The sequence below is a fragment of the Kryptolebias marmoratus genome, linkage group LG4 (genome assembly GCF_001649575.2).
Source record: "Kryptolebias marmoratus isolate JLee-2015 linkage group LG4, ASM164957v2, whole genome shotgun sequence".
NCBI classification, from domain to species: domain Eukaryota; kingdom Metazoa; phylum Chordata; class Actinopteri; order Cyprinodontiformes; family Rivulidae; genus Kryptolebias; species Kryptolebias marmoratus.
Genome location: NC_051433.1, coordinates 19,817,183 through 19,842,935, shown reverse-complemented (window position 1 = coordinate 19,842,935; position 25,753 = coordinate 19,817,183). Strand labels below are relative to the sequence as shown.

The following is a 25,753-nucleotide window of genomic DNA, read 5'->3' as shown; positions in this document are numbered from 1 at the left end:
TTTGCAAATGGGTTGCGAGTGATGGACTCACCGTTAAACATTCTTCACCATCCATTTAAGATTTACCATCTAATTATAAGACTGACAACGGTGTCAGTGGTAACAAAGTGAGACAGCATGTGTGTGTTTGTGCATGTCATCATTTGTGTGAGCTACAGGATTGAACCTCAAAGTCACCATTTGCATTTTGTCACAACAATAAAGTAGGAGTTGGATGATAAAACTGACAATATAAACAGAAAAAACAACATAAAATTCGAGCTTTAACAGAATTATGTATTGAATAATGGAAAAATGAGTTCACTCTCTCTATATTTTTAAACTAACATCACTAGTAGAAGGTGTGGGGACTGTGTGTGGTATAGAAAGTCAAAAAGAATCAGAATAAATAACCAATAATCTCTTGGTTATGTTCATTTTTACCCACCAAAGCATTTACTTTGGTTTGTCGCCCGATCCACAAACACTTTGGAGGAGATGACATTACCGAAAGGCAGGAACATCTGCATCAGCTCTCCATCCCCAAACTCCTGAGGGAGGTGGTAGATGAACAGGTTGCAACCTTCTGGTCCTGCATGGAAACACAGAGAGAGACAGAGAGACAGAGGAACAGAGACCATTGAAGGTCAAAAGTCAAAGGAAAAGAGAAATGTAATAGGGACAGAAATGTGAAAAAAGGAGAACACAACAGGAGAAGATCCAGACATAAACAAACATCTAAAAGTGTGTTAGTTTCTCATAAATATGATAAAAATACAGAAAAGTGACAAAAAAGACTAATGGCATTATGCTTAATATAATTTATTCTCTTGTTTGTGAACTGATTTTGGTAAAACTAATTGTTTAGGAAAAGTCTGATACTCTCACAGGACCTGAAAGGAAAACAGAATTTTCATCCAAATCTAAAACACTAAGTCACACAAGTCTAAGCTCGATTTGATGAAATCGCACCCAATTGGTCAGTCGAGCAACTGTCAGGGATAACAGACTGTAAATTTCCCAGCAAACATTCAGTCTGAGCTTCTCAGTATTAATAAAATCACCTGTCGTTGTCTTGTCTAATAGTAGATTTCCCTCATATGATCGTTTTTCCTATGAAACTAGTTGCATTTATTACATGATCATGTCCTCGCCTACGAATTTCGACTCATTTCACTGATCTAAACGCAAGACTTGAAACCGTGAATGGGACCGAGTAAGAATTCTTTCAGACACATTGTAAGTGACTTGTTTGTGAAAAGTGATGCAGCTACTGTTTAGTGAGTCAGCCACGTTTCTACCTTTAATCCAGGAAAAATGCAGAGCCGTTTTTCCCAGTCTGCAGCCAACTGGTAATAATTTTGAATGCCCAGATAGTGAATATGTAAGGTAACGTTTATCACAAATTTTCTGTGTCTATAGCTTTTATACTGTTTTTTTTTTGAATGACTAACTGATGGCTTGAAAGGAAATGCTTTCGTAGCCACAGATTGTTTGGAGTTTGTTTTATTTTTTCCACAAGAGGGCAGTAATGTCCCAAGCATGAGTGTCCTGAGCCTCAAGGGGGGTCATCAAGTTCACCAGCAGAATTACAGCAAAGTTAGTATTACTAGGATTTTGTGTTTTCTTTGATTCAAAACTGAGCTTTAAAAACCTTCAACATGTAATGTTATTTGACAGAAGTATTAATCAGCTACAATGATTTACTTAAACAACTCAAGATCATAAGAGACATTAGGAGCCTGTTTATGTGTTCGTATATGTATTTAGATGGTATTTATTTCAGGACAACACTGGCAAATAAAACTAGAATCAGGCAGAGAAGTAGGTTTGCAGCAGTGTGTGGCTGGTGTGTGTTACCTTCTCGTTGCTGCTGTGGAATGATGGGTGGAGGGTGGGGGAAGGCTTGGCTGATTTGACCGTATGCAGCGGGATAGGCTGCTGAGACACACACACACACCCCCGCACACACACACACGCCTCGGATCAGATAACAGTCATGACTACAGCACACACTTGGATACATACAAACAATGTGATATATGCAGGAGCACGGCAGCCGATCGATCAGATAACAGACAATGGAGTCGACGTGTTGCACAAACACTCTCCGAGCGCGGCAGAGAGAATAAACTGATGCAGTTCGACAGGGAGGCTGGGTCCTACACGATCCAAATTCTAATTTGAACAAAAGATTGCTTATCTTTATCCTCCTCTTCCTTTCCTTTCCTGTCACCCCCACCTCCCCCTTTTCTTTGTGCGAGAGACAAAGTCCCGTCCATGCACATAAGCAGAAACACAGATGAGTTGTGCGGGGAGAGTGACGGACAGACCTGCGTACTGCTGGACTCCTGTGTAAGCCTGCTGGAGAGGATCAGCTGCAGTGGGACTTTGAGCTGCTTCAACACCGAAACACAGAGGAGAAGAGGAAGAAGGAGGTGGTGCAGACAGATGGAGTGTGTGTGTGTGTGTGTGTGTGTGTGTGTGTGTGTTTAGGGGGGGAAAGGTGAGGCACAGAAATGGAAGGAGAATGTAGATGGAAGAGAGGGCATGGTGGAAGACGGGAGCGAAGGGGTGAAGAAACAGGGAGGAGAACAGACAGGAGAAGAAAAGCAGAAAGGTTAGAGAGCTGGGCCGTATGGAGGCAGCTCACTTTGCTTTCAGTGTGCCCAGGACTTTTTAACTTAACGCTCCTCTGAAAGATTTAAAAAAAAAAAAAGAAAAAAGCTCTTTCTTTTCTACAAGAGCTGAAAAGTGCAACTTTGAAAGACTGAGGTCAAAACAAACAAACAAACAAAAACACATACAGAAAAACAACAACACATGGCTCCACTTTCACCACAAGAAGAAAAAGAAAAGAAATAAACTTGGGTCTGTTAGATGAAATCTATGAATAGTTCCCTTTCTTCACGTGTGCAACAGCACAATATGCACAACACTGGACACACTTGTTACTTCACACATCACAGAGCTAAAATCTGCTCTTTAAACGCACCTACGATGGATTCTCCCACCCACTGTAAACTGCTTGTCTCGACACACGAAACATGCACATAAAGGACACCACTGAGAAAACACACACCAGTAACCACGGACACACCGATAACCCCAATATCTCTGAAGAAACCAAGAAAAACTGAACACACTGTCGAGCCACAGCACTGGAACACAGTCACAGATGGCCAGAAGGAAGATAGGAGAGGTAAAGACTAAAATAGACCTCTATAAAAGTTACAGAGTGTGAAATCTTATTTTAGCTTTTTTTTTTTTTTTTTTTTTCAACCTGTGATACATTTTTGCCTGAGGCATGAGCTGAGGTTACTGACAGGTCAACATTTATGACTCTTAATACTGAGTTTAGACATGCAAAGCCTGTAGATTCTTTTTATGTATTTTACTTGTGAAAACCTTTATAATCTATCTATCTATCTATCTATCTATCTATCTATCTATCTATCTATCTATCTATCTATCTATCTATCTATCTATCTATCTATCTATCTATCTATCTATCTATCTATCTATCTATCTATCTATCTATCTATCTATCTATCTATCTATCTATCTATCTATCTATCCTTCTGTGAAAGGGTTATGAGTAATTAATATCTTACCTGCTGCAAATTTTGAGCAATTTTGAGAAATAGAGTTTAATTCTGACTGGATTGACAGCTAGTCCAAGTGGGACCAAGACCAAAGTGGATTGTTGCTGTCTTAAAACAATTTCAAAGACTTCATAGTGGTTTGTGTAAGCATTTTTATAAAGTAAAACAAACCTTTGCATTGCTGTAAATTTCACTTTACTCGGTTATGTAGCACTTTTGGTGTGCTACTGTACAGAGAGCTGCTGTTGCTACTTGCAAATAACCATAGAATACTGATGGAAATGGAAATGTTCACATAATAGCATTTACTACATAAACACCATATAGAATCGGAGTTGTTTTTAAACAATGGCAATCCGCTTTGAACTAGCCATTAACTTGTCGAACAGAGGTCGTTCAATCGGCTGTCTACAACAGGCAAGATATTGTTTGTTCATTACCTTTTCTCAGAATCCTCCTTCAAAAGGTCTGGACTCTCATTTAAAGCTTGTTTTAATTAGTCTTGTTTTTGCTGTGATATTATTTAGAAAAGTGCTAAGCAGAAGATAATATTGTCCTCGGGAAGAAAAAGATCAGTAGTTGAAAGAATCTATCCAGAAGCTTATTTAGAGGACTACATGAACAAAAAAAAAAACATCAGTGCATGTTTTTAGCCCCGAGGTAAAAATCTCTTCTGCACATTTAGAATTTAAAACAAACCTCCTTTAATGTTCTTCACAGGTTTAAAAAAAAAAAAGTGTTTATTTAACATGATCCCAAAGGTCTAAAATATTCCTGAGCCCAAGGAGAAATGGGATGAGTGTAGGTGAGGGGGGGAATGAGCGCTACCTTCAGAGAGAGAGGAGAGGAAGCAGCCACCCTGAACCCCAAAACAACTCCGTGGAGCCACGCCCAAGCCGTTTTTCTCTGAGTCCTCCCTAAAAACCACCTCCTGCAACACTGGGGAGACAAGAGTGTAGAAAGTAGACAGATTTTTTTTTCTTTTCTTCTTCCACCTCTTTGGAAACAGAACCAATGAGGCACTAGCCATGGCTCATGACACAAGCGCATATTCTGGCTCCAGAGGCACGAACATAAGAGCGTTCGCAAGACGCTCATTTCCCCAACATGCTCACTGTCTGTCCCCCTGAACATGCTTTAAGGCTAATCATAACCCTGCAGCATGCACTTCCCTCTAACAATGAATGTGTATCTACGGAGCTTTGCTCTCAATATGTTACTCATGGATTCTTCACATTTTTATATATTTTTTTTAACTTCCCAGACTCCTTCCTCATGTTTGCATACATGCTCCTGAACTGATCCAACCTACCAGGGTAGTGATGTATCCCGTTGGTGAAAACAGCTTCTGCTGGTGGCTGCCCATTCGCCTGGGGAGGCGGGATGCCAGTAAAACCATTTACACTGATGGGAGAGGGGATGCTGGTCACCGTGGGGGCGCTGATGCCCGGGGGGGTGCTGCCTCCTGCGGTCCCAAAGACAGAGAGATATGCTGAGCAACCCCAAATGTATATTTTTCCACGGGACATTATGGAAAAGTTTCGCTTCGACCAGCTCCCTATAGTCACTCCGGCAAAATGTCAGAGGGGCTGGTCCAGTGGGCCGGGGAAGACACTAAATGTCAGGGCTGATTTCTTTTCTCACACAGGCCTTCAGGGTAACACAGCTATTAGATCTGAGCATCAGGAGTAAAAACTGTGCTGATGCCAAACAAATCACACGTATATATAATCTGCGATTTATTTTTTATTTGCGCTTCATCACTGTAACCAGAAACAATTACAGCAGGGATTATTGATAGTTAAAGCACGCCAGTTAAAATCCACATCACTTTGTTCCTCGCTGCAGTATTTTAACAGCATAACAATGAAGCTAGCCCATACCATAGTATATATTCATTGATATTTCACCTTTTCTTAGAATTATTTTGTTATTATTTGATTACGGATTAGGTGTCAACACTGATAAAAAATCTTCATACTGATTCTCTCTGTTTTTTTTTTTTCTCCATTTATATTTTACAGCTTCAAATTAAAAGCCATGGATATTGTAAAAAAAAAAAAAAAAATAGCACAAAAACAAATAAAAACAACAACAACAAAAAACATTTCTGAATTATCACTATTGTTAGCTATAGTTATGATTTTGCTGTTGTCCTCAATAATGTAAAAAAATCATCATCATCATCTGGTAATCTTTTTTGACTTCTGTGGAACATTGTGTTTTATTTATTTTCTTCACTTTACTGACAAACAATCAGAGTCCTCTGAAATGTTTTATCACCATAATTCAAGAGGAAAAATGTTTGTCTGTTAACAGTTATTGTTCCATTATTCAGGTTTCAATCAACCTGAATAACCAACTAGTTGGGAAACAAAATCAAAACTGTTAATATTTCTTTGTTTTAATACATTTGCTAGCCCATTACTAGATAGGGACACTGCTTTATAAAACACTTGTCACCATGAAAGAGTTTAAAGCAATAAATAAATAAATTAATACGTTTTTGCTTTTAGACATTTTGCTGGTGGAGCTACAGCCCTAAGTTAATGCTCAGATCTTATCCATAAATTCATAGGGATGTTACATTGCATGCTAATTATTATCGTAGTGCCTAAATATCTTCTTATTTTTCCTTTTTTTCCATTGATGACCTGCAACAAGTTCATATGGTGTTTTATAAGATTTTTTATGCAATCTGCTGCATTTAAGTAAACTGCTTGATTTAAATAAAACATCTAAAAATTTTATCTTCGTAGCTTGTCACTAAACTCTTTGGTTTGCTTGAGATAAAAAAGGAGTTTACCCAAGCATTGTCACAAATGCCACCTCCATGGCAGATGGAAATAGTCCCCATGGTGATTTAACCTTTGACCTCTAGCCACCATTACCTGACGTGGGGGTCAGTGGCGCTCCTGGGAGGCCATTGATGGTGGCCATGTGCTGCATCTGGGCTGCAGCAAAGGCTGCCATGGGACTGAGGTAACCTCCCTGGCCCACAGAAGCCATCAGCGCTGCCTGCTGCTGCACCTGCAGATGGAGCGGGAGAGCGGATTAGAGGGAGCGTAGAGTAATAAAAGGAAAGCCGTTGTCCGTGAGGTCACTGAGTTGAGGAAGACAGATAAAAGGAGGAAGCAGGGCTATAAAGTGAAATGAGGTACAGCTCAGAGACAAGAAATAGGCTATCAGATAGAAACCAGGTATTGACTCTCAGAAAATGTGTACCCCCCCCTTTTTTTTTTCAGATCAACTTAAAAAAATTGACCTCCTTTTCTTCCTCTGTTATTAGTATATAATTACATCTGAGATAGGCTTTACCACACTGTTTCATCTCCATGGCTCATTACAGAAATAACTGGATTAAAAAAAACAAATAAACAACAAAAACATTGTGACTCTTGCCTGAGCATAGGCTCCGTAGGCTCCAAACTGCAGGGCCATAGGGTTGAAGATGCCCATCTGACCAGCCATCTGCTGCATGCGGCGGATGGTGCGCTCCTTATCCGTGTCAGCGAACTTTACCACCAGACTGGATGAGGCACCCTGTTCGCCCGTACAACACACACACGCAGACATGCCCCTCAGTACATGTCAGTGTGGTTCCATAGACACATGGACACAAGCTTGAATCACACACATCCGCTTTTATATTTCCTGCCAAGGCGACGGCCTCGGAGCTACAGTCGGTGCTCATTCCTTTGAAAAATTTTACGACGGGTCACGTCTAAAGGGCAAATTTCCTCACTGCAAATAATAAAGTCTAACTTAACTTTAAGAAGGCAATTAAACGCTCTTTGACTCATCTCTCCGTGTGACTCACCTCCCTCTCACACCTACTTTCTCTTTCACAGTTAACGGCGTACTCACAGGCATTGTCTGGCTGCCGTGTAGTGCACTGATGGCTGCCTGAGCTTCAGCGTGAGAGGAGTATTTTACAAACGCACAGCCTGCGGAAAATGAGACAGAGACGGGAAACAATGAACAGGGAATAAAGAGAGGGCAAAAATTTTTATTTAAAAAAAAGAAAGAAAAAAAAAGAACAAAGTTTCCCTCGGGGATCAGTAACACTTTGTAAAGACAGCTTTCTCCGATCTGGACACTTGTATTGGATGTCAATAAGCGGGCTAAAAAAGCCACTCTGACCCCATTAACAGCTCAGACATCTTCTGATGGGGTTGAAAATGCCAAAGCAGCCTGGTGTCACTTACTATTGACAAGTGTCGTAGATGAATTTGGATGATCAAGTTGCCAGTAATTATTGAGCCCACTTAGCTGAGTAAGCTGGCTGATGAAGCTTTGTTAATGGAGCTTCACAGAGGAATCAGAATGATCAAGCACACTGTAATCATCGGGCTTAGTTATCATCGGGCCTCATTGATTGGCTGCTAAGCCCTCTGATGAACTTCATGCAGTAAACTTGTGTAGCACCCTGACAGCATTTTGAAGAGATCTTTTTTTTTTCCCTGCCAAATCACGAGGCCCGGCGGTTAATAAGGAGATTTGGTTTTTTTCTTCTTTTGTCAGAACTTAGAAGTTGACTCACGAGGTTAATGGGGTTCAGTTTATACGTCTCATCCCCCGGGGCAAAGCTTTCCGTGACACGCTCCGTTAAAGTTCACAGAAACAACTGTATTTTTGTTTGCAATGCCTCCTCAGATGGTTGAGAAGAAACTTGCTTTGACATCACTTAACATGGGAAGTTAGAAAAAGAGAAAGTCGCCAACTTTGAAAGGCCAAATAACTTCTGCTCCGCATACAGCTGAAAGCATCATGAGCAGCTGCAGTCTCACCTTTGCTGTTTCCGTCGGGACCTCTGAGGATGGTGCACTCCTCGATGCCGCCGAAGGACTCAAAAAGGCGCCGCACGTCGTCTTCTGACTGCTGCTTGTTGAGCATGCCCACAAAGAGCTTTCTGTCTTCTAAAGGAAGAAGGAGGTCGTGATGAGAGGGTCACGGATGCCTTCAGACAGATGCATATTTGCTCAAGCTCAAGAAAACATGCAAAAACAATCAGAGGGCTTTGTTCATGACCTAGAATGGATCAGATTTATACTGGAAAAAATGCACAAAAATGTATTATGTTGTCTTTGCATTAACTCATGTAGAAAACATAACCTTTCAAAGGTATAGTCATACCAAAGGTGTTAATTGTCATTTATGCTTATGAATCAGGAACGAGCTGTGCACAAAAGATTTATCAGGTAAAGTTCATTATCAGTATTACTTGTTGGACCTGTGGGTTTTTAGTAAATGTGTTAAACAATGGTAATTATTTCTTAGTGATCAAAAAGTGTTGACAGTTAAAGAAATAGCTTGGATGTGGGTTTCTGTGGAGTACTTTTGTGTGATCAGTATCTTACATGTGGTAGGACAAAAGACAGAGTGATTTCATCATGTTCATGCTCATCAACAGCTAGTCAAGAGCGGGGCCTATATCTTAGTGGGTTTCAGCCATCTAAAACAACTCAAACCTCAACATCTTTATAGCACTTCAAGAGATTGTTGTGTTAGGAGTTTTTACACTGCATTGTTTCTGCATCAGATAATTATTAGGGGTGTAAGGTCTATATAGCAGAGGTTTGAAATGTTGTGGACAACTGTAGTGTGTACCTGGTTGTATAAAGCTGGTATAATTTTCTAGCTAAAATGCTATAACGAGAGGAAACTTTGTGATGTGGTTCTATTCATAGACCATATGTTAATATATTGTATACAGTGTCTGGTTCTATTACTTTAAGTGTGTTTAAAACCGGCATTTCTGGCGACGGAGTACCATGGTCGCATGTCTGCTGCTATAAAAACTCCTCAGGCGTTTGTTTTGAATTTGACCTGGTCTGAATTGTTAGTGAGGGGCTGTCTGAATGCTACAGGCAGCTGGATTTGCACTTTTTGTTTTTTCTTTGAGCCACTTGCGTTTACATTCGAGTGACGCTGTTCCAAGTGAGTAATTAAGTTCAACAAGAAACCAGCTGCATAACCTATCACTGTTGAACAAAGCCGGCGTGAAGGTCGATCCACCTTTTGTCCCTGTTGTTGACTAAGAAACCGTAATGTTACCAAACAGCGGACTTTATTGACAGTGGGCGGTCCTCAAGCTCTGGTCTACCTGTGTTCTTCGTGCACATTTGTTGTGGTGTCTCTTCGTGGGCTACTTTTTAAAAGCTGTGTATGTGTAAAGGTTTAAAGCAACATGGGATTCATTCATATTTACAGACATCTTTATAAATAACCATCAAATGCAAAAAACGATAAGGTGTAAAATTAGAGGCTGAAATCAGCTTTAATTGGCCTTGGTTTGGCCAGCAGAAAGCCTGACTCCTGCATGAGGATTTGTCCCTGACTCTACTGCAGGTGAAATAACAGAGTGGAATCCACAGAAACCCACTTCAAAATTACACTATTTCTTGTATAATTCACACATATAATTCACAACTCTGAGTTGCAAAACTGTTTTAGCTTACAGTTGTGCAGCAGCTCTGTGCTTGAAGAGGCCGATATGATAGGCTACACTTTTTCAAAGTAGAGTAATGCTGCTGTTATTCAATTATTTCTGGACTTCATTTTAAGCATTTTGCTTTATATGTTTTGGACTGCTTGTCTGTAATAATGCCTTGACAAAAACAGGCAGTGCATATCCTTCCTCTTTTCATTTCAAGCTGTACCTGAAGTCCACAAACTTCTCTTTTTCATTATAAAAGATATTGGGATCTGGTTAAGTGCAAAGACCTGCTGCTGGTTCCACAACAAGTCATATTACTACAACAATAATATATCCCCAAATTAAAAAAAAGATAAAATACTCTGCTGAAAGGTTGAAGTGTTTGTTGGACAGACAAGGCTGTTATAAGCCAACAACTGGAAATAATCTGGTTTTATATCTTCTGATTAAATAATACAATATGTTGGACATTTTATCTTGCATAGGACATCCAAGAATGTGATTCAACAGAGGTTTTTGCCAGACACACACACACGCACACACACACAGAGAAAACACAGTGTGATAGAAACTGAAAATGGTATCTGTGACAATTCATGTGTCTAACTTTTCACACCAATCTGACATTTTTTCCTTAGAATCAGAAGAACAGACTTCCCATAGATGAGAAATTGTTCCTGTCAGACAGGAGACAAGACAGATGCGTTGGTGTGCTTGTCCTCAGGTCACAGTCGAGTCTCAGTGAAATTCTGTTTCATTTCCAAAAGTTTTTTTTTCTCCCCCCACTGGATAAAATAGACCTCTTTGATAAAACACTGCATGTTTACTGTCGTTATTATTATTAAATGTAAATCAAAACCAACAAACTGATAATGATGGCTACATTTATACAAGCTTCAAATGGAAGGCTAACATAGCATTATATAACAAAAAATTATTAAAGCAACTAGAACCATTTTGAAATATAAAATGCCTAATTTTTTAAAAGTAATTTCTAGTAAAAACATAGAGAAGCTACAGTTATTACTATCATGTCCTGCATGTTTCATATATATTAATCAGTCAACACATAAGAACCACCTCTTAAATAACCACCTTCTAGAGTAGAGATAACCAAAAATGTCATGTCAGCCATTGTAAAAACCAAAGATGTATTATTATTTCCCCCAGTTATTCTTTAAGACACATACACATCCTGTCCTCGATAAAGTAACAGGGCACTAAAACCTAAGACAAATTGGCCTTAATGAAATATAGTTGGGTTAAAGTTCAGCACCAGGTCATTTGAGGCGGCACGCAGCAGTGCAGAGGAGTCACTGAATCAGAGTTTGAGGGGAATCGTAGGATTGTGTTGGAATCCACGGCTGCTTTCTTTTCTTACATTACATAAAGTCTGAGATTTGTGGAAATGGATGTATACGTTTGGAAATTAATGAGCCTCAGAGCAATTGCCTGTAAATGTGCTCTGCAAATTAATGTGTGTGTAGATGTGTGTGTGCTTCGGTGTGTGTGTGTGTGTGTGTGTGTGTGCGCGAACTGAGGGTCCGTTCCCCACCGCCTGTGCTTAACAGGGTGTCCTTGCCGAGTCAACAAGACTAATCTGTGCTCTGGCCTTGCACTGGGATGGGGGTAGTGGGTTTGGTGTGACGAGTGTTTACAGGAGTGCAGAACAAGCCGGTGTTGGAGGACACACACCCGTGCGCAGGACACCCGCACACAAATCTTTAAATGTTTGCATCTTCGACGTCTTTTTCGACGCAGACACGCTCATGGTTACACACCTCAGCGGGGGCAGATGCCTGCAGCTCCTCAGGAAGAGTCTTGATATAGTGTAAAGCTCTCTCATAAACACACACAGACACACACAGACAATGAGTCTGCTTGGGCTCCTTCAGCTGCTCTGTTTCGTAGGTAAGTGGACTAAAGCTGTACACAGATACTTCAGAAGAGTTTCAGATTTCATTGTTAACAGGATTCCTTTTCATCATCAGTTTTAAGGTTTTTCTTTACGAACACAATCAGTCAATGTTAAAAAGTTAGCAAAGTTTGGTTTTATTCATGTGCCACAGTTGCCTTCTTATCTTACTTTAAATTAAACCTTATTACACTAAGTAGATATTAAACATTTTATTCCAATTCCAATCCTTTTTTTTGGTTTTACCGTGTTTTTTTTTAACAACAGATGTGCATCATTTTGTAGATGTGAATTCTGGAATAATGTTTTTGTTTCGCTCCATCTTATTTCACTTTCTTACAGACCATTTGCTTCCTCCTTTGGCACACCTGCCCATTGTTCTTACTCAGCACACCTGCTTTAAATGTTGTCATGACATTTACGTATGTTTGGTTTCTTTCATTCTGTGCTAAATATCTTCCTCTGCTCTCTTGTCAGTCAGTTTGCACACACCTACAACTAGTTAACTCTCGGAGTTAACACAACTCAAAATGGCCAAAGGCTATATTAGGCTAAAATTTGATGTGGTTGTAGCTGAGCACCATCCCAAAAACATAGTTTAAGAGCAACATATTGGGTGGCATCTTTGCTTTAAACCTTGGCATCACCTGTGCGACTCAACCCTATTTGTGTGTTAGCAAGATTTCTCTTAAACCACTAAATGGATTTTAAAGAAACTTTCGGAAAGTAATCACTGGCTGTACATCTACAACTGATTAACTTTTGGAGCCAATTAAAGATGGCTGCAACAGCTGATTGACCTTAGCCTACACAAACGTAACTATATCTCAGTGAATTTTACAGATACTGAAATAACACTAAGAGCACTAGTAGTTCATAGTGTTTCACAACACACACTCCAATCGCTAACATAGTGTGTGAGATACACAATACTGCATATAATGGTGAATAGTATTTTGGGTAGAACGCTGTCATTTTTCAGCATAAGATGATCTTAGGTACAGTAAAACTGAAAGGTGGCAGGTCATACAGATTTCTTCAAGGAAAAGTCTTGAATTTTTCTATGCTTTACCTGTGCTTTTATTCAGTTTCTAGAAGCGTAATGCACAGACACCGAAGACAGATCTCCAGCAGAGATGCATATTTTGCATTGCTCATATTTTGCCTCTTCACACGCTTCAGTTTTCTTCTGCTCCATCAATCGCTCTGTGAAAAGCCGCAGACTAAACAGAGGAGGATGTTGCACAGCCTCACTTTCTTTCTTTAAAGGTTATTTTCTTTACAGGCTAACACCTTTCTCTTCCCGTGCATCTGCTGCTTATCAACCTTTGGCCACTTGCATGTTCTATTCCTACTATTTTCATTTTATTCTCTTTCTCTTTCTTGTGACTAGAATGGATTCCAATTATATTAACAGCCAAAAAGTCTGAAACGCTCTGGACAAAAATGCTCAAACTGCTTTAGTCTTATCTTGTGCAGCCCATTGATTGATGTCAGGAGTGGGTCACTACATGTCTAGACACAGAAAATTTCCTTTAAGCAATCTTGGCTGTCAATAAAATGAGGCACACACACACAAAACCACCAGCCACTTTCATTCACACAGGGCTGTCATTTAATCAGCAGTTTATTTGTTTGATGCAAACGTGTGACACGAGTCAAGTCGGGTTTGCTTTGTTGCAAGCAGCTTTTTACAGGTGTTTGACAGAATAGGGGACTTGTTTTCCCTTTGAGCGTGACGAGGCTTTCCTGTGCGTGTGTGCGCGTGCGCCCACGTGTATGTGCATGCATCAGCGCATATGATGAAACTCAAACACGGGAGCTGCAGGCTGAGCTGGCCAGGAAAGAGTTCTGTTTACATAATGTGTTCTGAATACTGGAGGGTCTGGCCAGGCTGCGCTGTCAGCCTGCGTCGAGGTGTGTTGCATAGCGGAACGGGACAGATAATGGTGAGGCTGATGTACGCGGGCAGCAGGGTTGCAGGGGCAGGGACAAAGGGAGGCAGAGGAAAGAAAGAAGTAGCATACGGTACCTCCTCGACTCTCACTGTCTGCTGGCTTCACCTGGATCGGTCTATTCATCTGTGGCAGATAGAGAAAGAGAACAAAGAACAGAAAGAGGAAAATGGAGAGACAAAGAGACCAGTTAGCGTCATGTAATGGCACATGCTTTTACCCTCCTCTGTAAAACAGTTTTTTTTAGAATCACTCAGCCAAATTACAGTTAAAGTGAATTGAAACTCTCCAAAGCTGTAGCACTTATGGCCAATGGGGGAATAGCTGGTTTGGAAATATTATTTGATCTAAGATGAAAGCAGAGAGAAGGGGGGATAAGCAGAGGGAGAAAAAGAACTGAGGGAGGGAGGCTATAGAAGCGGTAACTGTGGCTCAGCAGAGCTACATGTGCACCAGCAGAGTTCAGTGCATGTAGACTTTAAGTTGTGGATTCACACACACACACACACACACACACACATAATGCAACATCTACACATAAAAACAGCATGAACCCATTGTTTGTTAGCTCTCCAACTCCTCTTTGCAAATCATTCTTGTCGATCCGCTTTTAGCCTCAAACACAAGTACATACAAGTGTGCATATGCAGACACACACACACTCTGTCCCCCACTGAGACCTTTCCACACTGTGTCCGCTGAGGCTCTCCTTTCATTTCACTCCTGCCTGTCAAAATTTCCCTCTCTGCCTCGCCACCCTGCTAAACGCTCTCCGCCAATCAATTTTTAATAATGCCAATCGCCACGCTGCCAGGAGGGATGGAAGGAGACGAGAGGAGAGGATGGAGAAAGTGAAGGATGAAAGGTAAAAAGAAAAAGGTTGAGCTCCTCTGTGTGGTGCCGAATCTGTGTTTAGAGAAAAAGCTGCTAACTCTTTCCCTCTGAGCTAGCCGATAGAGTGGTCATCTTTAAGAATCTGCGAGGCTCTCGGGTGACAGACCAAAGGCGCGAAACCTTTGAGCGTGAGGTCGCATTTTAACGCTCGGACTTTCACCCCTCTGTGCTGCCTTTCTGCTGCTAATATTAAATCCCCATCATTGTGCACAACACTTATTTAAAACGCTCCCTCCTCTCCCTCGTCTCCTCCCTCTCTTTGACAGCCAAGAGAACCCTACTAATGTTTTTAATGTGCTGTGATGCATTATTTATCAGACTGACTGTTGATATAGAAAAAGGACAAGTGGGGATAAAGAAAACAGGGGAACAGAGAGTTAAAAATCAGTAAGAGTTGGAAGAAAAGATGGGAAAGAGTAAACCCAAATGGTGGGGATTAAAAAAAAAACACGAAACTAAGAAACATGTTAAAAGAAGGTGGTGTGTTAGAGGCAGGTGTTTGAGGAGAGAGAAATGTGGGGATAAAAAAGAAGGGGGGGGGGGAGACGGGAGGAGAAGGAATGAGGAAAAGAGGGCATAGGGGGAGATGAGGACATAGATCAGAGAATGGTACAAGGTCAGCTCAGTGCTCTCAGGGGGCCTATAAACCTGCATACATATGAGCACTTTTACCATGACCCATACAAATTGTATGGCCTCAATCTGACCTAATTGTGTTCCTTCACTGTTGGTTTTATTTGCAACTGCAGGTTTGAACGTGCAGTAAATCATGGAGCCGAACCCTGTTGACTTAAATTTTTACTCTGCGCTGAGATAATTCAAGGATGTCGAGAAAAGAAAACAGGATAAAAAAAAAAAATCAAAGAATATGACGATAGCTCAGGTCTCAGACCAGAATTTGTTAAAACGCTAACATCCTTTAATTTTCATCACTGCCAGTTGAGCACCAAAAATGTTCGCTAATAAACTTTTAAATACCGCTCAAAATGATGTGATGTGGTTAAACCATTATTTTCTTTTGTCACTGGAACCTGAGTGCTGTTTCATGGGCTCTCTATCAGTGGCTTTCCATTATCCCGAACCCATAACTGCTTCAAGGTCAGTTTTATCATCCTGCTCATAATCGGGTGAGTTAGCACCAGTCCAGCGGACAGCCGATCCCAGAACAGTTGTTAAAAGCAGACGCTGACTCGCTCGGATAGCTCCCCTAGGATTGTCTGTGGTGGTGCGAGCCAAAGCCAGATGGCAGCGTTGAGCTGGAGAGGCTCTGTGGTCTAATGTGGAAGAAAATCTCACGGACACAAAATGCACCGAGATGCGTACATTTATTAGCAAACGTAAATACTTATGCAAAGCGGTGCACACACAGATGAGCGCAAACCAAGTGAGCTGACATAACCAGACATGGCCGCTTTAACGCATAAGCTCGCCTCATCCAGAAACACCCAGCATCACAAATAGGCCTGCAGAAAGCAAGGCATGGCAGCCCACAACAGGATACAAATAAGCACGCACAGTAAGTATGTGAATGAAACCTCGAGATTCAACATGTGCTCTGCTTTAGCTGGTTCATTTTGCAGCAGAAACATTTCATTCCTTGCATACTTTTTTCACCCTAACATTGCAAATCCGGCCAGCTTTTCATCCCTGCCTTTGAAGACACAAGCGGGTTCATACTTGGACTCTTGTGCGTGCACGCTAAGCTCCATCGTAGCCGAAAGTCCAGCTCAGCAGCCTTGTGTTACAGTGGCTTTGGTCGTACCACATGATTGCGAGTTCAAGAAGAACACCGGCGACACAAAGACACGAGCGTGCACACACTCGCACACGCACACTCCTCTGTTGATTATGTAACTCAATGACAGCGCTCTCTCTGCCTCGGTGCTGCCATAGATTCCCTGTTAACTAGAGGCTGAGGGATTACATGGTCTGCATGCAGTTTGTGCTGTAACAAACTGGTGAGTCATTCTTCTGAATCAGTCTGGCACAGCCCGAGTGTCTTGCAAGGCCCATGAGTCTACAGTTCGCCTTATCGGATTTAACCTTGATGTGGGACAAAAGTGCAGCCTTTGATGTTGCTTATTGTATTGATTTCACTGCATGAAAGCCCGAAAAATTAAGTTACAAAAACATCGTTACAGTGACAACTCTATGGGATTTCAGCCCGATGAATTTCTCTACACCGCCTTGTTATGTCAAACGCGCTTCAAATACGGTTTATCAAGGCAGTCCAAGTATTTCCGAGCCTCCCGCACACACAGAATGAGACATGCACACGCAGCCAGGGCAACGCACAACGCTCACAAGGACACAAAAGTCCACACTCACTCAAACTCCCATCATTCTCTGAGAAAAAGAATATTGAAAGTATGCTTTACGAAACTCGAGAGAGGAGGTAGGATTTTCTCATTTTCACCCTCGTCTCGCAGATGTGTTTTTGAGAGAGAGTGGAGCAGTGCAGGCCAGGTCATTTCATTATCACAGTGAGAAAGCACTCCATGAAACTCTCCCAGGGAAGCGAGGAAGGCTGCTCATAATATTTCTCCACTCCTATTGTCAAAACTCTCTCTGTTTTTACATTCTGCAGCTAAAAGACAGATTGCCTTGATTGTATTCCTCCAATTTGAATGTGGTCATCTTTAGTTTTTTTATGGTCTCTGTTCATGCATGTATTCACAGATTTTCAGGCAAAGGAAAGCAAATTTCTATAAATGAGCTGCTACAAAGGTTGAGGTTTTCTTCTACGGCATTAAATGTTTGGTCCAAGTGTAACCAAATGCCAGTTCTGAACCACTGCTGCTCAACCTCGAGCTGCTTTCCAAACCGACTCAGCATGAACAAGACTCATTTTAGGTTGGAGACGTGCCAGTAAAAACATTACATGAACAATGTGTGGTTCTAAACCTGAGATTTAGTAAAACTGGGCTTTTTTTTTACATAGAAAGAAAGAAAAACAAATTTTGCTGAAAAAGGAGCTGACCAACTTCAAATATACAGTAAGCACTAAGGTCACAAAGAAGGCAACACGTTTCAAAAGCTTAGATTTTACAATAATTCACACTTCGAGTAATTCAAAGATCCTTTGTGTCCGAAAAAGCTTATAGAATCCCAGTTTTCCACAGAAGTATTTTACAGCATTTGAAGCAAAAAGGCAGCGAACATCAGCGTTATCACTCCAGCAAATGAAGTTCTTGCTTAAATATGTTTTCTATTTTATTATTTTTGCCAAGATTCTTGATTTATTTAATCAGGAGAAAATTCCAAGTCATAAACTGATCACAGCTGCAAAAATGAAAAACAAATTCACAGAGTAAAATCTTGCAAGTCAGTCAATAAAAAAAAAGGTTTTTATTCTGTCGTTTGGAGAGTGAATAAACTCAGTTGCTTTGTGTTGTCAGGCCTTAGAAACAAGAATGAAGGCATACTGACGGTGATAGTTCAGATCTTTTGAAGTGCCTTTAGTTCTGACTAGATCAGGGGTGTCAAACTCCATTCCTCGGGGGCCGCTCTTCTGCATGTTTTAGAAATGTTCTTGCTTTAAATGGATGACTTGTTGCCGTGATCCAGGAGAACTTGATGATTTGGTGAGGAGGTAATTAAACCACTTGAATCAGGTGTGTTGGAGCAGAAAAACCTCAAGGCCTGGAGTTTGACACCACTGGACTAGAATGACGAGCTAATGGCTAGTCCGAGTGGAACCAAAAACCAAACTGGATTGCTGCTGTCTTAAAATAACTGCAACTTTAAAAATGTAATAGCAGTTCAGCACAAGCACTACTTTATAAACCTTTACACTGCTGCCAGTTTTGCATTACACTGTTATTTACATTCAATTCTGTGGTTATTTCCATGTGCAAACAGCAGCTGTGAGCTGTAGCACTGTCAGTGCAGCCTGGGGTACTTCCTGCAGGAGATTAGCAATATTTCTGATGGAATATCAATATAATGTAAAACTGATGGCAGTAGTAAGGTTTGTTCACCTAAACCTTTAGGAGGTGTTTGAGATTTGAGGTGTTTTCAGACAGCAGCAAGCCACTTTGTTCTTAGACTCGCTAGCCATTAACTCATCAATCCGGTCAGAATTATACACTATTCCTCCAGACTGAGATTGTTTGGAAAGCTTTCTACAACAGGTGAGATATTAATTGTTTACACAGATCTCTGAACTTTAGATCTGTACTTCCTCTCGCTTTAAGGAAGAAGACTTCCATGCACACACAAAAATGGCACCCCACTCTAGGAGAAGAAATTTAGTCTTTGCATCAATATTTACTTTACTAAAAATAGAGGAAAACACCTCCACCAAGCAAACAACACCACCAGAAACTAATCTGACGAAGCAGCATTTTGGATACAAAACTTAAGTTGATAAATGATAAAAACAAACTTACAGTTTCTGTTTTCTGCTAAAAACAATCTTTCAACATATACTCTTTATTCACAAAAATACCTTAATTGCAATTTAGTTTTTTTCACATAAAAGAATACAAGCAGATAAAACTCTATTAATAATTTAAGCTTCGCTATCAAGCTTACTATCTGTTTCCTGCCACCTCTTCATGCTATTGACTGCGTTTTTTTAAATCATTTACTGGATATTTGTTATCAAACACAGTTCTGTTGTGAACACACAACAGCCACTCTGCAATAGTCTATGAAATACCTGAAGTGCAGTGCGATGTGACGTTGTCCAAAGCCCTGTTTGACAAGAACTTTAAGGTTAGACTATAAATTGATAAATGGCTAAATCCCACTTGGATTCCCCTCAGGTTTTATCTCCACTAATGCCTGCACATGGCAGCGGGGTATTTTTCTACCTTCCCTCGCCGTGTACTTCTTCATCCTGACATATGGCCAAACATTAAACCTTTCTCGTGGTGTGAAACACGCTGCACGGAGATCAGTGTCTGTGTGTGAGGTTAAAGAGGGCCATAAAGCAAAACATCCCAATCTCTTTCCCTTTGTTGCATCTCTCTCTCTCTTTTTTTATCCCCTTGCATTGTTACAGACAAACAGAGATGGGTTATCTGTTTCATGTCAGATCAAGGGTGAGCGAAGAGTTTTCTGACAACACGGGTGCCTCGCCCGGCTGTTTGTGCTGGGATTGAGTGGTGTGGTGGATTCAGTCTGAGTGGACACGATATAAAAGAAATACTGAGAAGGAAAACATCCAGAAGAATTATAAATTGGCACAGACAACTTTCTTTTTTTTTTTCGCTGCAGTTTATACTTTACTAGTTGCAACAACAATAAAGCAACAGAGTGTTTTATGGCAACCGGGACACTTTTATTGTGATAAAAATACAAAATGATGCTAGCGAGACTGAATGGGTCCAAGACCAAAGTAGATTATTGCCATCTTAAAACAACTCCGATCTTCACTTTCGCATTACAGAATTACTTTGTCTGATATGCCGCCATGTTTGTTAAAAGTTTCTGTAAGGCTTTATTACGTTTGTCGGCTCAGATCTGTGCACAATCATATCTTCCACGCAAATGAAGATCACCAATGGAGGAAGGAGATTACCACAGCATTCACATATTAAGTCAAAGACACACACAAAATACAAATAAATGATAAGTGGGGTTCAAGAATGCAAAGACCATCTTTGCGAGGATGGGTGAGAAGAAAGAAATCACCATCGCTGATCTATTTCAAGAAATGGTACCCATCAGAATGTAGCTTTGCTAACAGTTGTGGTCAGAAATTGGTCTGAAAGAAGTAATTAAAAATAATTAAAAGCGATGGTATTCACTAGTTTACACAAAAAGTCAACATTCAAAGTATCACATATATTGAAAGTTTCTCCGACTGAACTATGACTTTTCTAGTTCCCATCTTATTGGTGCACACATGTAAGAATTACACAATTTATATATTCAACTGTTTTACTCCAACTGAGGTTGTTTAAAGAGCTATCCACAACAGGTAAGATATTAATTGTTCATAACCTTTCTATAGAACTTCAAAAGAGCTGAACTATCATTGTAAATGCTGCCAGTCGCCACATAAATAGGTTTGATTAAAAAAAAGTTCAGCAATAGTAGTAAAAAATGTATTCAAACAGTTTAAATCTGTTAACCGGTCTAAAAGCCAGCGTGCAAACGAAAACAGAAAAGCATTGTTGACTTGTTTGAACTGCTGCTTGCTTTACGGTGCTACAGCCCCAGAGTGCACCGGGATCTCTACAGCTCCTCACAGGCAGATGAAAAAACCCACACAGATCACCAAAGGAGGCGAGCCTCTCTTTCTGACCCTCGGATTGTTCCTCATTTCTTTATTACCGTCTTCCACGCTGTGCAGGCACATAAAAAAGCATGAACTTAGAGAATGATGGACACGTACACACACAAATATCCAGATCAGATCAGCAGGGAGCGCCACTGTTGGCCTTGTGCGTGTCAGTGTGAAGCTGGAGTTCTTCCCTGATTAGTGCAGAAGTAACTTCTCATGCGCAGTAATATATCTTTGAAAAGTCTTTGATCAACTTTCTTGAAAACGGTTGTCAAAAAAAAAAAAGGAAAAAGAAAAGAAAAACAGTTATACAAACGCAGACATTTTTTAAAGCTGCACATTATCACACACCCCCGCTCCTCCTCCACGCCTTTTCTTATTTGCCTGCAGTTGGTTGAGAAACAGCAGAGCTTTTCTCACATCCATTGTTTGATCCATTTCACACCAGCCCACCTCTTTCTTTATCTCCTCCTGTTTTCTCCTCCGTTTTACTGGCGGGCAGCCCGAATCCTGGCGTTACAGAGGGACGGCTTTGGATCCATTTTGAATGAGAGGTTCAAATAAAAAAAAAAAAAGAAGAAAAAATAGAAAAAATGCAAAGCTCTGTTTTCTTTCTATTCTTGCTTCACATCTGTTATTTCACCTCAGTATTCTCCCTCCTCTTCTGCTGCACGATTTTGCTGCTGAATTAAGTAAATGACTGTGAAAACTTTTTTTTTTTAAATTATTTTTTCCCCTTCCCCACCACAAGGTAATGCATAAAACAGTGTTTCCCCTTCATTTCCTCCATCTTTTTAGCGCCTCTACCTGAATAAGAATCGACGGGGAATGAGAGACGACAGGGTTTCCTGCGAGCGCTTTAATAGGAATCGACAGTTTGGAATTCTGTTGTCACACTGTAACTGGATAGAAAAAAAGCACATCATCTGCACCCCCAGATGATTCTTCCCTGTCAAAGCCTGTAATAGCTTCACACTTGCCTGGAACACACACACACACACACACAACGCCCTGACACACTAAAAAGTCATGCAAATGAGACACACAGAGAGTCCCGCTTCTGAAATATTCCATTTTAAGCATCTCTAAATGTTTAATTTATTGCTTTATGAACACACAACGATGCGCCTGACTCTAAAATTCTTTTATACGGCCTGACCACAGGTTATCTCACTGAACACACGCACGCACGCACGCGCACACACATGTGCAACGCCTCTTGTGATAGTTACATGATTTGATGTGCAGCACCTTGGCAATCAACAACTGTGATGTTGCCATAGGGACTACAGCATTGACTATAAAAAGAAAAAGATCTATATGTGGAGGCGGCTGAGGGCGGAGGTGCAGAGCCAAGCAGCGATGGGAAGAAAAAGGAGAAGACGCGGAGAAAGAAAAGTGTGAGAAAATTGGTGCGAGAGAAGTGAAGGTGTCGCTGAGGGGCTGAGCAGATCTCACTTTATGTGCGAGTGTGTGTTTGTGCGCATAGAGCACCTGCGTGTGTGTGATTAGAAGCCTGTCTGTGTGCGCCGGAGCTGATGTGTGTGTGAGTGTGTGTGTGTGTTGGGTACTCCTGCGAATGTGCGCTTCCAGGAGGAGAGAAAACCGACAAGGACAAAATGTGATAGAGTTGGTTGGTAAGTGAGAGAAAAAAAAAAAAAAAAAAAAAGGAAAGCTAACTAGAGAAAGTGTAGAGGACAATTTTCAGCCTCTCTCCGCCTTTCCCTTTAAGCTCACTGCATTGCTCGGGCTTTGCAGCATAAAGTAAAGATTAGGCCAAATGAGAAAGCCATAAATTCCACTTTTTTCCTTTCAGAGGTGAACATAAATCATGCCTGTAGCTGGCAAGCCTTTACTTGCGTTTTGCCTTTTACTTATCTAATTAATAATAATAATAACAATAATAAAAAAAAGAAATCCAAGCGTATAATCTGTCACTCGGCAAACTGCTTTCCTTTGCACCGCTGCACAACTTCTGTCTTCTTTTCCAGCCGTCACCGAGGTAGAGACAAGTTGGTTCCTCAGAGTTGCTGCCGGAGTATTCATGAGCTGCATATCACCAGGCTGCATATGTTTGAATGTGTGTGAGCGAGAGGACAGGTTGTAAGAGCCGGCTTGAAAGGCCTGTGCGAATGAAAGATACCTCACAGCGTATGCAAATGTAAATATAGACACAAATAGCAGCATGAGCAAACACATTGTGAAGGCATTCTGTGAGGAAACAGAACCACTGCTATGTTTAGGCATATTAAAAACCTCTGCAGACACACACAAACACACTGCTGTCTCTGTCTTAGGAGGTTAGAGGCTTCGGGGATGGTGATGTAATGAGGTAATAATCACAATAAGCCACAATTTCAAGTTTAAGCCAAAAGAAATTACAGAAAAATTGGCAACTTGTTATTTTAAGTTTTGCAAACTATCCCAGTAATGTTCAAAAATGGATTTCCATTCAAGCTAAATCTAAAAGCGACTGCCTCTATCTGATGATCAATGAAAGAAAATCTTTTAATTTTTGCGACAAAAATTCATAAATATGACTAAGTTTTTGAATCAACTCGTGGATTAAGGTTTTTTTGTAGTTTTTCCTCCATCACGTCATTACCTTGTGGAACGGTTGAACATCTTGAAAGATGATGTAAGTCGCATTCATACCTGCTTTAAGACTAACTTTTTTTTTCAATGCTGCAAATGGTTGCCTGGCAACCAGTGGACACCTCAGGAAGCCCCTGCTTCCACGAAACAAAACTAAAATAGCATCTTAATTAGAAGCACTCGTGGGCGGATTTCATCACCTTTGGGTGGACAGGCTAACTTTTCGACCTCCCTTAAACTAGGCTAAGCTAATTGGCTGCCTGGTAAAGCTGAAGGTTTACGGAACAGCTAAAATGGCACCAGTCTCTCAAATGCAACTTGTCAAAGGGAAAGTGAGCGTTTATAAAAATTTCTCTTTTTCTTCAATAAAAAGTTCATTTTCTTGTCACAGCTAAAGAATTGCATCAATAAGGATAATAAAACTTTGCGCGGGTAGACATCTGTGCCACATATTCTTACACACATATTGTAACAGGGTCTAAAAACATTGTGTGGCTGTTTAGCTCGGAGGTATTAACATAGTGGTGGGAAGTTAAAGGTCCTGAGTTCAGTTCCCCTGACGACTTTGTTGGTTTTGGCTAAAAGCAGACTATTTAACATGAAAAACTGCTGTAAATTTGAATGTCTATAAAACTTCTTGAATCTTTTTCACAGCTGAAAGCTGTTTGACCAGCAAGCGAGCAGCAGGATGAGGAGCAGACACGCTGCCTTTCGTTTAAATACTTTAAGCTAATTTATGATTTGACTGGAATCGGTGGGCTTCATTTAATTTACACAAGTTATGTGTTATCTTTGTCGCCTGCCATTGCTTGAGTCTTTGTGTGCTTTGTGTTCTTTTGTCTGTTTGTTTGCAAAATGTTTCATGAACCAGTGGATGGATTTTAATGACACCCTCGGAAAGACGACAAATCGACATGTGGAGTCAAGAAGACCCCCACAGCTAATCAGCCTTAGCAAACACAAAAATGGCTACAATTTGGTGTGGTAGTAGCTGAGAGGCAGTTCGAACAGATCATGTGAGAGGTTAGTTTGAGGTGACAGGTGATATGCAGTATATCAGTGAGTCATTACAGTGTTGTTAGCAGACTGTGATTGGTGGCGTACAGACCGCGTTGGACTGAACCAACTCAAAACTGAGAGTGGGGGACTACAGAATGTAGAGATTATTTTCAAAGTTTTAAACTATGAGTAAAAAACAAACCAAAAAGGTGAATGGGTAAAGATTACATCCATGTGTCTGATTGCTGGGAATGAAAAAACACGAAGCTGCACCCTCTCGGAGATGCTTCACAATATGTGTTGCTTTGATGCTCACAAAAGATTATAAAAAAAACCTAAAATGTAAAATTTCTTTTGTGTTTTATATCACGTTGCATAAGCTACAGTGTTTTCAACCACATCATAATGCACATGTGCAAAATTGGAGCGTGGACTTTTTGCTTGGTTGAATGAACGCTCATGTTTTTGACCAGAGCTATTTGCACTTGAGCCAGTGCAGGTCCCTCAATGCAGTGCTTTTATTGAAATGCCTGAAAGGAAGGCCGTATTTCATGAAGCTCCACTGTGTACAGTGAGTATTTTAACATGGCCTCAATGTGGATGAAGGCTGAAAGGAGACAGAGAGGGAGAGAGAGAGGGAGAGGGAGAAAAAAGAAAGCAGGAGCCACATAAAGAAGAAATGAAAGTCATAAAGAAATATTTATGAAGAGGAAACGAGCATGAATGTATCATGGCCGTCTGTACTGTGAATAAATGCCCTATTTTACAAAACATAACCTCTTATCTGCTCCTTTCAAACTCTGCTCTTCATCGAAACAGCAGGATGGTGTGTGAGTGTGTGTGTGTGTGTGTGTGTGTGAGAGAGAGAGAGAAGATTCAAACGGATAAATGACAGCCCCTCTGTCATGAACGCACAGCCCTTCTCTTGCCTGCACATTTCCATCAAATAGTCACTAATTCAACACTCCCCAGTTGATTAAATATAGAAGAGGCTGAAAGAGAGAAGGGAAGAAAGAGAGAAGTTAGAGATGCTGAGCTTTGAGAACAGAACAGAGCAGACGTGGAAGAGGAAGAGGAGGAGAAAGACGGAAGTGAAAGTCAAATCTGCTTGATAGGCTTTTACCAAGAAAACAAGGA

At 40.7% G+C, this 25,753-nt stretch overlaps 1 protein-coding gene across 7 annotated transcripts in view; it reads right to left on the bottom strand.

Moving 5' to 3' along the window:
- Window positions 1–25,753, bottom strand: part of celf4 (CUGBP, Elav-like family member 4) — a 102,357-nt gene that overhangs the window by 8,627 nt on the left and 67,977 nt on the right. Inside the window, exons 3-12 of one of the 7 annotated variants that reach the window (XM_017422797.2) lie at window positions 13,971–14,019; window positions 8,375–8,503; window positions 7,452–7,531; window positions 6,987–7,127; window positions 6,476–6,614; window positions 4,897–5,049; window positions 4,413–4,523; window positions 2,313–2,378; window positions 1,840–1,920; window positions 428–571 (exon numbers count right to left, since the gene is read on the bottom strand). In XM_017422797.2, coding sequence (XP_017278286.1) covers window positions 428–571; window positions 1,840–1,920; window positions 2,313–2,378; window positions 4,413–4,523; window positions 4,897–5,049; window positions 6,476–6,614; window positions 6,987–7,127; window positions 7,452–7,531; window positions 8,375–8,503; window positions 13,971–14,019 — 1,093 coding nt within the window. The remainder of the gene's footprint in view (window positions 1–427; window positions 572–1,839; window positions 1,921–2,312; window positions 2,379–4,412; window positions 4,524–4,896; window positions 5,050–6,475; window positions 6,615–6,986; window positions 7,128–7,451; window positions 7,532–8,374; window positions 8,504–13,970; window positions 14,020–25,753) is intronic. The other 6 variants (XM_017422802.2, XM_017422799.2, XM_017422798.2 and 3 more) reach the window with 6 other exon arrangements.